The sequence below is a fragment of the Phaethon lepturus genome, unplaced genomic scaffold (genome assembly GCF_000687285.1).
Source record: "Phaethon lepturus isolate BGI_N335 unplaced genomic scaffold, ASM68728v1 scaffold15010, whole genome shotgun sequence".
NCBI lineage: Eukaryota > Metazoa > Chordata > Aves > Phaethontiformes > Phaethontidae > Phaethon > Phaethon lepturus.
In genome coordinates, this window is record NW_010512826.1 from 31,402 (window position 1) to 43,422 (window position 12,021).

Here is a 12,021-nt window from a genome sequence, read left to right on the forward strand (position 1 = left end):
TTGAATGTCATAAAATAAAGCCATAGTCTCCATGCAGAATGCCAACACCTACCTGCACATTTCAATTACTAGAGCAAAATTAGTAGAAGACTCAAGTCATAAGCTTTATTGACCACAGCTGCCTTCAGGATGGTGATGCCCAGTGTCAGGGAAATGTGTCTTCCAAATACTGTGGAACTGATCTGTCAAAGGTCTTCAGTTTCTTTTAACCACTGCAGCTCACAGCTTACCACCTGGAACAGAAGGCTCCCTGCGTCATCCAGATGCTCTAGCTCCAATAGGACCTGGATAAAACACTGTCCTTTCTTCCTCACATAGAAGTCATGCCACGATTCTCTTGCCATGGTGGCTCTGAGGATAATCACATGGGGAGCTTTTCCTGCAAGGTGTCAAGGAGACCAATTCAATTTGCGGTGCCTTTCCCCTTTTCCCTCAGCCATGACTGGCTTTTTCTCTCTCTCATCTTTGTAGCTGTAGTCAGGCATCACGTGTAAAATAATATGATGGTGCAGCAGTGTACTGTGGCATTTTCATCACAGTTCCTTTCGACCCAGACTCTGTAGATGCTTTTTCTCTTGGCCCCTTATGTGGTAGCATTTTTGTTGTGGATTCTTTTTTCTTTCTCATGTTCTTTGCTCAGACAGATAGAATGGTGGCCAACTCCTTGCTGACTGTGACTTGCAACATTGAACTTGGCTTGAAGTAATCAGCCCATTTTTCTCTTTCAATTATAAACATTTTGAGCATTTGGAAATCCTTGTAAGTGGACTGATGCAGTTAGCAGCTTCTATCAGCATTTCAGATTAATGGCAGATGCCCAAAGCTTTTCTTGTGGCATTTTGGCAGTTTGAGGAAAGCATTATAACTTTCATCATCTACTTTTGCCAAATGGATCAAATTATTCCAGTTGCCAGGAAGATAAAAATCAGCAGTCTGGAATCTTCTTTGATCTGTTTTTTTTCTGGACATGGAATGTAACAAATGGAGGATTATCAACCCTACTTGAGAGACTGCTGCCTGTTGGTTGCGTTTGCTGTGTGGGTTTTGTGGTGGTGGTTTGGGTTTTTTTTCCCTCCCTGTGTATTTCAAAATTAAATTGATGGGATTTTTTGATTCAGTCTGCAGGCAACACATCTTTCAGTCTGTTCTCATTGCAGTTCAGAATGAATGTAAATTAAATACAAATTAAGTATATGTGTATCTATTTATGTATGTAGCTAGAAGATGTTATTCCTTCTCAGGAGTAATGATTTTGTAGTTCAAATATATTTTAATAAATCTCAACATCATCTTTTTAATCCTTGTCTAGTTCTAATTTTTAAAAGATTCCTCAGTCCTAGGATTTTTTAAAAACTGGTCTCAGTCAACTTTTATTTGCCTTATTTGCAGTGTTTTTTCTCATATCTGTTTATTGTTCCCTAATATGACTAGTGGATGCATCATAGTTGGTGTTTCCCACATGTTAGCAATTTTGCCCATAATTGTGGATCCAAGATGGGACAGAGGCAAGAGTGGTGGGGATTTTTGTTGGTTTTGGAGTTCTTTGTTTTTCAGTTTTGTGTGTTGTATTTTTCTCTAGTTCTAGTGTATGGATCTGATAGACTAGACAACCTCTCCCTTTTTTATTTGTCCTTCTATTTGGGCTTCATTTACATTGGAATCTGCTTTAGCGTATTTCAAGAAAGAGTAAAAGCCCCATTAATTGAAGCAACTGGGTTGAAACCAACCCAACAGTCTGATTTTATTTGGTTTTGTTTTCTAAGGGGAAGAAAAATGAGGTAAGTAACTCTTCTACTTTTCTGATTTTTCCACAATTAAAATACTTGATTTTTGGAAAGTGCAGTCAGTTCAAGGAATATGTTGTCAGTTAATTAAAGAAATAAACCCCTACTTTTTTCCTAATTTATTAATTCTATCTTCTGTCCAAAACAAAGAAGCTAGAGTAGGTAGAACCAGCAACATAGGTAGGAACAATACTCTGGGTTTCTTTTCGCCTTCATGTAATGCTGCTAAATGCACATCTTCAGTACTTCCTCTGGATTTGGGACCCTGACCATGTTTTATATTTCTCATGGGTGATGTCTTGTAGACAGGCAGGGACAAACTGAGTATGCAGATCTCGTGAAGAGCTCATTTAGATTATGGATGATGTTGTGCTGGTAGATTTGTCGTCGACATAGTTTTAGCATTGTTAGCCCAGGTGGCAGCTCAGAAGTGTGAGGGAGCAGTGGCTTACAGCAGTGTGTGCTGCCACAGTAGGAGCACTAATGTATGGGGAAGGGAGAGAAAGGGAAAGTGAGACATAGGAAAGGAGAGAAACTTGATGGATGCCCTGTTCAGGTAATTCTGGGTGTGTCACTACCATGAAACTATTTAAACTCTGAGGTGAACTACATTTAATTTTTTGTTCTCTGAGCTGTTAGAGCTTTGCTTCATCTCAGTAGAGTTTGAGAACACCCTACGATGAAAAGCATAGAGGTACCACTTGACACCGGCCCATCGATTGGGTCAAATTGGCTGCTGAGTTTTGGTTTGATGATAAGAGGGTTTAATAAGTGCTAATTTCTTCCATATGCTCCCCCTTTGATCCTCCTCCTTGTGGTAGGGAAATCCATAAGGCATCTGCTACTGCATAGTGTAGCACTTGACTTTGGAAAAAGTTCCTAGTTTATATTAGGATATTCTGTGAATTCTGCTACAGTGATTCTATTTGTGTCTGGATGTTTTGGATGTATAGATTGTTCTTAACCTGGTTTTTAATGGACCACAGTGCAATTGGTTGCGAACTTACACTGATGTATGCATATGAGTTTAATAACACCTCCGTACTTTAAATGCTAAAAGCATATGCTGGCCTGATCTGTAGTGCTTCCTCTGCCTGGTTCATTTTCTGCCCTGCTTCATGGGCAGAAACATAGCTGGCTTCACAAGTTAATGGTTTTTCTCAGTGGGTCATCTTTACCTCTTTGCTCAGGCTCATGTTTCCTTTATTTTCTGGGACAATTTGAATTAGTAACTTCTTGAAATGAATAAATTCAAAAGATTTTTCTTCTCCACGTTTTCTGGAAGTCCAGGCAGAATGCTCTCTAACAGTTGCACTCAGCTCCTGGTGGGGCTATTTTTCATATCAGTAGCAGCTAGAGTGGCATGTTTTAAAAGAGAAGGAATGCAGATGGTAGTGTGGCATAGAAGGTTTGGGTCTTTTGTGTGACCATTCATCACTCCGGGTCAAACCCTAGAATAGACTGAGCTAGAAGAATGTAGACCTGGATAAAGAAGATGGATTTTTTTTTTTTTTCCCTTCCCCCAAGTACCTTGGTAAAGTTAAGATTAGATTAAGAGCCTTAAACTGTATTTTTATGAATTAAAGCTTGCTTTGATGTTTCATATTTCTGCTTTTGCTCCTTTTTTAAAAAAAGGAAAAAACAATTCCTAATACTGGTAAAAGTGCTTATAGGTCATATTAAAAATTACACATATAAGGTAATTTAATTTCTGAAGTAGTGAATACTTTCAACACCAATGTGTATGTACATGCTGCTTATGTGTACACTGTTTATGCCACTTTGCTTTAATCTTGTTCTTTGGTGTCGTGGCTTGCCAACCAATAAGAAAGGAGAAAAATCAAACAACCTTGGAATATAAACTGAAAAGATTTAAGTGTTGTGTTACAGGGTAACGTAGTAGCTTTAAAAAAAGTAAAAAAACCCCAAAACCAACCAAACAAAACAAAAAAACCAAACAAACAGAAAAACACTGAACACAAAGAAAACCACAAAACAATGGACCGTGTGAAAATGAACAAAGCTGAAAGTAGCAAATGGAAGTGTCTGTCTGAGATAAAGAAGGCTATTGTACCCCGTATTTTAGGGTTGAGGTCTCTGGGAGATGATGAGCACTTCACAATGGGATGCAGGAATTCAGATTCTCTAGGAGTTGGATTTTGGGAGAGTAGAAGGAGAGTATCTGAGGAAATAAGCCAGGAAAATGAGGAGCTGGAGAGTAGGTAAGACACAGTGGAGGAGAAAGTAGACCAAGGGCTTAAACAGGTGAATGTTGCCAGATTTTGTTGCGTTGTTTTTGACCTGTTAGCACCCTGCCCCTTCAGCTGGGTATTACCATCCCTGTGATACGCTACTTCCTCAGCTTTTCCTGTTCATGTAATGGGTCTGTAAAACAAACAGCTGTCTGCAGCAGGCAACACACGTTGGCCTCTAATGCCCTGCTGCAGCCTGTGCAAGGGCTGGCGGGGTACATCCTTCTTATGTGGTCCAAGTGAGATTTGACAGAGCCCATCTGCAAGAGTGATGAGGGTAGGCAGGGGATTGTCACGTGGAAGGAGGAAAGTATGTAGGAGAGGTAGTGAGGTAAATAGTGAGCGAGCCTAGAAAGATAAAACTGGGATGATGCTCTGTTTCATATTTGTGGAGACAGAGGTTTGGAGAGGCAAGAAAGGTGTAAACTCATCAAAGTTTGGGGCACTGAACAAGTCATGTGCTGTGTGTTACTGGGAGTTTAAAGTGAAATTTTGAACAAGAAAAAGCCCTTAAGAGACAGGGAAGGAAGTATCTCTTACTGGTCAAACAAAGAATTGTAAGAAGAACTGCTGAAAAATAGTGCAACTTCTTTAGCCTCCTGTTTGTCACACAGTCTGCTGTGAATTTATATTGCTTCAGTTTGGAAGTATTGTTTAAGAGGCATTCTTGGGTTTACCCCTTCAACCAAACGCAGTGCAAAGGATCTACTGCTGTCAAGGGGTATCAGAAAGACCGTTCAAGAACAACATTTTTCAGTGTGTAGATTTTAAGCAGCCCCAAGGTCTCTGTACCCTTCTCTGAGACTACGCAGTTGCTTACAAGGAGTATTTGAAAGGATTATTTTAAACTTGCTCTCTTTTTTTATGGATGTGGAACCTGGAACAGTGCTCTAACAGCATCTTCCAGTGCAGAGCTGTCTCCTGAAAATCCCTATGTTCTCTTTCTTAACAAATACCAACTTCCAGGACCTAAGAATTTGCTATTCTTTTCCCTTTTACTCCCCTCTTAGGTTTCTCACCTTTCCACTCTTTGTCTCTTGCCTCTTTTCCATTCTCTTAAGAACAGGATGTTCTTGTAGTACCCATGGGCTTTACCAAATTTGCCCTTATGCGAAATGATGTTTTAAACTAGTGTTAAGCCTGTAGAATACCTACAAACCACTGACCAGGGGAATGCTTTTAGGAGGAATGGGGCAAAAAAGAGAAGGATGGTTTCTTGAGCTCTGGTACGTGCAGTTTTTGTGTTTCAAAACTGTCCCTTTGTACAAAACATGCAGAAGTTTGTTTACCTCTTGAAGCATCTTTGAATACTGTTTGACATGCTTGCTTCCAGTGCCACCTGCTCTAGCATTTCTCAGGTTATGGTTTCTTCCTGTTACTAGGTGCTCTATGATTATATATGTATTTTTATATACATATTTATATTATATATTGCATACCTCATTAAGTCTCACTTCTTTCCTTCTCTTGACAGCTGCAAATCAAAAAGAGCCCTTGACTCCTAAATTTAAAGTGAAAGAGGAGCCTAAGGATGAAGAGGCTGCAAGTTCAGCCTTACCTCAGTCCAGCTATGTGTTCAGCCAGGAATCCGAACCCTCAGCTACAAACATCCCTGAGGAGAAACTCAAGCCACAGGAAGCACAGGCAAATGTAATGAGGCAGGACATGTCAGTCAAGGCAGCATCTGAACTCCTCATGAAGCTCTCAGGTAGATACTTAATAATATTCAACTTCTTAATTTTTTTTCATGTATACTAGCAGAGTTGCCTTGCAGAAGGAATATGTAGCTTTAGTAGCAAGTGGAGGAACAATTGAAAAGGTCTGTCTACACAGATTCATGTACATAAGACATCTCAGTTTGGTCTGTCGCCATAGTATCCAATTATCTGTGCTCTGGTTTTCAAATTAATGACTATGGGATAAGTCAAAAGAAATGATGCCTTAAAGCTTTTAGGTGTTGTCATTTTTAAAATGTACCAAAACATGTTAATACCAATTTATTCACATGTCACTTCATTAACATCATAAGAATGTGTGTCTGTACTGAACTGTACCTGATATAGCATTATAAATGATGACTTTTAAAGCCTTTTATTTTTTCTGATGGTATCTTGTACTCAGAATTATAAGATACACTGTTAAAAAAATAATGTGAAGTGAGCCAGCTTTCTGCTGTTAGGGGGACCACTTGAACTTCCCTACATTGCATTAGTGATACATACTTCTGCCAGTCAAGTAGACAGTATGCATGTGTATACACATACGTACTGTTACAGCTGGAGGGAGTCAATTAAAAATGTATCTTCTGCTAATTATGCTTTGTCTTAACTGTCAGAATTGAGGTTTAACTTTAAGGGAAAGCAAAAGGGGTGAATTCTCCCTGCTGGAAACAGGTTAAGTGAATGACAAAAAGGCTTTGAACTTCTAATAGACTTCAATTTTTAGGACTGAGACGTGAAAGTCAGTCAGGGAAGCTGGGTTTCATACTTCTGCACCTAAACTGGATCAGTTAGTTTTTAAGTCTCCTCCAAAACTGGACAAGACTTATTTTCTTAAGTCAAAGTCATATGGTAGGTGACAGTGGAAATGCTTACAAGTTTAGTAACTTCTGAAATCCCTGCCAAACCTATCTGAAATTATTTGGCTCGATTGGATACTGTCAACATTGAACTTGAGCTCTAATTTGTACCTGAAAGACTTTAACTGACTAGTATCTCCCCCATAAATTCTAACGTGTAATTAATTCATTCCTGTTCAAACCTGCATACTTTAATTTGCAGAAGAATTTGGATCATTGATCTGCAAGCCTTCCGTGTTAATGGTGCAAAAAGTGCTTCCCAGGTGCAAAAGTTGATCAGAGCAGAAGTTTCCCAATTTTTCACAGACTCCCAAATACTAAACATTTGGTTATTGATTATAGCGCACGGTTTCTGCTGATAACTGGTTTGAGTATAGTGTTTTGGTAACAGAACTTTACAGCCTAATGAACGTTAACCTATGACTTTATCTTTTCTTGGTGCATATAAATATATATATTTTCATAAAGAAAGATCTCCGTAGCTTAATGATTTCTCAAGTACTTCAGAGACACTAGGATTCTTGATTGTGAAACCTGAATTCAGCACTAACAGGCTGTGTTTAAATAGTTTTATTACAGACTATTACATTAGGATATTTGTGCCTTAAATATGTGGTTTTATGAGTGAAATCTCAGACAAGTTTTCAGTCACTTCGGTTGGGAACTCCCAGTTTTGAAAGGTTGTAGTAAGAAATACAGTAGTTTAACATTTCTCTTCTTATCTCTTAGCAATTGAGCAGGTTTTGCTGATAGTGGTCTTTTTGGTTAATCCGTAGATTAGAAGATAAAGAATTACTGTAGGATTTACTCAGTCGGTATTGGTGGCAGTTGGTATTCCTGAATCAGCCAGTGGGTGGGGTTATACCAAGTTTATCAAATACACTGTTTTTGACCTGCACTTTTCTGAATTACCGTCTAAGACAGAAACTGTAAAGGAGGAAAACACTGAGATACAGTTTAACGGAGGACAAATATAAGAGGAATGTCTAAGATCAATAGCCTCTTTAGGGTTTTTTTAATGTTTACTTTATCTGGTAGAATGCAGATTTTCTTAAGCAATTCTTCACTCTGTTTTTGGTGATTTAGAACTTTTAAGCCACTTTTTCAGAATAAAGTGAAAATAAGAACAAACTTCCTCCTTTTTTCCTGGTACAGGAGGCAGGCGGGGCGGGGGGAGCGGGGGAAGGACAGGAATGAGTATGTGTGGAAGTGCTACTGTCAGTGGGAAACCTTCAGTCAAGTGCCCTTATTAGATTTATTATATAATTGGGTTTAAGTCAGGGCCTTCCGGACTCTATATATTCTTGGTAAAGACTGAATGGATTACATCCTTGCTTTGTTATTTTCACTTTTCTCTGTGTATTACTAATTACCAAAACCTGCACTGCATGCAAATTCAGCAAGGCATTTCCGACATAATACTATTTTGCTTTCTGCATTCCTGATATACATGCTTCTTGTTATCCCCTGAGCAATAATATTGCTGATTGTTGCAGCCTCATGGGAGCCTCTTGGGATTTAGGCATTGATCTTGCTGTCTCCTTTGATGTGAAGGATACACTGGTTTATATTTTTCACTGGGAAATCTCTTTTCCCAAACAGAGATGCTGTGTGGCTAGCTCTTGGCTGAGCTTGTACAGTGTAGTGGAAGGCCTTTCCAGCTCTGGAGCCTAGTTTGGGCTGGTGCATACTGTGAGAGACTTACTGCAAATCACTAGCCACTGTAATGGAGGGACTTGTCAGCATGCTTCTAGCAGCACACAACCAGTGCTTAAGATCAGGCCCTTATCCTGCATATTTGGCGGAGCTGGACCTTATCTGGAGATGCTATGGCCTTTTATACCAGTTTTTTTCTCCACTGTGTCCCACTTGGATTCAGGTCTTCTGCCTCACAGTTCACAAGTGTGACACCTAGTCACTTGATACCTAGTCATACTTCTTCCAAAGAATTATTCAAGCTAAGGGGCTGATGTCTTTTGGGCATGTCTAGGCAGACCTCATTTCCATCCAGATAGTCAAGAAAAAACTTCCTAATTACTGATCTACTATTTAAAAATAAATGAAATGCCCCCCATTTGGAATAAGTGGTATTTGGGGGTTAACAAGGCAAAGTTTGAGCCTCAGTGCAGACTTTCAACCTACATTTTACAGAAGAACATAAAATCACTACCATGATTTATATGAACGTACAAAGATGAGCTGTGAATTCTGTCCATTACTAAGTCTTGACTGGAGACTAGATCCAGTGGTAAGCAAACAGATTTGAGGAGATAGTGGAGTGGGGCAAATAGCTCTCATCTCTGTTTGTAAGGGTGCCATCCCTACAAGATTTTAAATTCCTGTTAAATGTTGCACAAAGTCACTTACATTTTTTGTAAGTAATGTATTTCAAATACACCTGGACCAGCTTTCAACATTCTTACCAATTCTCTTTCATGGAAAAGCTAATTTATTTGTCAACGTGTTTAATTAAGTGGTGTACCCAGTGATCCCTGGTCAGTTTTATGCACTCGGCCTTGTAAATAGAAAGGTAGATTTCAGAGGAGACTGAAATTTAAAATAGATGTTTGCATTTACATGCGAATGTTTGAGGCTAAAAACTCATTTTCTGTTTAAATAGTCACGCTGCTAGTATGTTTTGGGCATGTATTATCTTTCAGAAGCATACAGTGTTTTGCCACCTTGTCCAAAAATGAATGCATAGCTGGAGGTGTATAAAATCTATTCCAGGTCCTAGCATTTTATAAGTAATATTTTACCCTGCTGCCTTGAACTATAACATTAGTATGCCCTCATCTTTCCTAGAAATGTTGTCTGAATCACATTTGCCTTTATTTCAACTATATCTTATTTGTGAAATGTAGTCATTTTGCAGTTCGCTAGTAACTTAGGTTGTTTTCTCTTCTCTCTTCTCAGTGGATCAGTTCCCCATGTATTGCATATACGCTTGTTATCACTAGCAAATGCATGACCTTTTTACTATTTTCATTTCCTTTGGATTTTTTGAACTTCAGTCCTCGGGTTGCACAGTGCTTCTTGTGATACACCAATTCCGCAGTACCAATAGTGTGTCATAATTTTGAGTTATCGGCAGGTGCAATTACTGCATACTTACTTTTTGTGCCAAGATCACGAAGTAAAATGTTGCGTACAATTGATTCCAAAAACGTTCTTGATCAACTCTATTATCACCTAATTATATGACAATTCCTCTTTCAGCACAACTGGTTATTCTCATTATTGTGGGGGTTTGGTGTAGGTTTTTTCGTTTTTTGATTAGGTCCTTAGCCACTTGAAATTGTTTATGCTAATTTCCTATTTTGTACCTTGTAGTTAATTTTTTGACACTGTATCTTACATTTAACTGAAACCACATGGATTAGAATTTCTATTTAAAAAGAGGAAGAAAAAGAAGAAAGAATGATAGTACAATTCTAGCATAAGATGAAGGCCAGAACACCTCAATGCTACCCCCATTCTAAAAATGGGACATAGTGCGTTAGGGCACAGCGAGGTGAAGGACTATCTGAGAAGGCTTTAAATTAGCTCATACCAAAACCAGTCTGGTCACAATAGCACAGACTTCCAGAGGAACTAAACAGCAGTATCAGTTTTAAAAGTTTCCAAACTATGTGCTATCTATGTGTGTGTCCTGTGGCTGGACAGCTGGTGTCAGATTTACCTCATTTTAAGGCTTGGGTGGCTTTAGATGCTTGGCTGTCATCAGCAATGTGAATTGACAACAAAAACAAGTCCATGGCTAGTAAGCTATTATTCTTAGCAGTCACAAAATCTTTCCAGGTTTGGTGGGTTAGTCTTTTCGTTTATTATTACTATGGTGAAGAAAAGGTACATTACTACATTCTTTGGGTGAGGTGGGGCACAGAGAAACTAACCTTCCCATATATTTCTTTTTCACAACTCCAGGGACTGTTCGGGGAAGCACTTGCATGGAGCTAGGCTGCTGTCTTTGGAGATAGCTGTTGTCAGGACCTCGTAAGAGTCTCCGTACCTAGATTGTGGGGGAGCTGTCAAGAGTGCTTGCATCCCTGCTTAGAGAGCCTTGATAATGGGCAGAGGAGTGAAAGTACAGGGAAGTCTTTTGTTCCTTGGTCTCTAAATAGCTCATTCGAAAGCTCTGGGCAGCAGCAGGCGCTTCTGTAGAAACGGGGAAGTGTATGACCCAAAATAAGACTTTCTCTTGATGGGAACTAGAAAGATGGCAAGTCACATCACCAGATTAAATTCTATTACTAGTCAAGTGGTTTTTGTTGTTCGTTTGGTTTTTTTTAACCAACAGAAATGTGAAATTGATTGTGAATGGTTAGAGTGTAGCTGTATTTTAGTTACAGTATAGAAAAAGATACAAGTTTCTAGGTAGCTAGATTTATTATTCCAATGTGTCAGGTTCCAGATTTTTTTTCAAGATTTTGATACTCTCCTGACAATGCTGTACTACATGAAATTCGTATCAGGCCATGGTATGTTCACTCAGTTTAATAAGCTTTTCCGTGACATCTGCATAATAACATAATCCCAAAAGAACTCAAATAGTAATGGATTCTTACCTATTGATGGGTTTTCACATGTTTAATGTCAACACTGCTGTCTAAACTCAAAAGAAGGAAAAATATGAAAAAATACTGCCCATTCACAGGAGAAGTATAGGGTGGGAAGTATTGGAAGTCTGCAAAGTCTATGTTTTTTTTTCCTCTATAGATCTTTAAAAAACACACAAAATGACAAAAATCACAGAAGAACCTAGTACCTTATAACAGAGCCTAGCTTTTAATTCAGTAGATGCTATGCTATAAGTTACTGCAATTCATCATCTTTTTTTCTATATCAGGGCAATCTTGATATTTAATGAAAAACATGTTAATTCAAAAGATTATCTAATTTGGAATAATAAGAAATGACAATGTCTGTGGTTCACATGTGCTTCTTTTGGTCGTCTAGATTTTTATTTTTATTTCATTTCATTTTATTAAGAATTATCACTAAAGAGTTTAAACAACCACGCCGATCCTTTGCTTTACTGCTATTCCTTGATGATGTTCAGACAGCTGGGAGGAGCCACAAAGCTATGGAAAGTGGGCATGTCAATTTTTTTGAAAGTGTCAGGGGATTGTGGATGCGCAGTGTTTGCAGAAGGGCCTCTTGCAGTCCCCCTTGCCTTTGGAGAGTCAGCTTGTAAAGACAGGAGAACTGGAGCCAGGCTCTCTGCAAAGGTAGAGCTTGCTGCAGAAATGATAGACAAGAATTTTCTTGAACTGGGAGACTTGCATAGATTGGAATATGTTGTAAAATAACAATTAACTGCATGTGTAGACTTTTTATCAAATTCTTCTTGATCTATATTTTGAGGAGTTGGCTGTGTTCTGCAAGTAGGGTCTTTCAGGTAAGC

General features: G+C 38.7%; 1 protein-coding gene across 1 annotated transcript in view; it reads left to right on the forward strand.

The window, feature by feature from the left end:
- The window catches only part of ZNF827 (zinc finger protein 827), a 77,491-nt gene that overhangs the window by 25,325 nt on the left and 40,145 nt on the right, over nt 1-12,021 (forward strand). Inside the window, 1 exon segment of the mRNA XM_010288403.1 lies at nt 5,511-5,744. Within this exon segment, the coding sequence (XP_010286705.1) occupies nt 5,511-5,744 (234 nt within the window).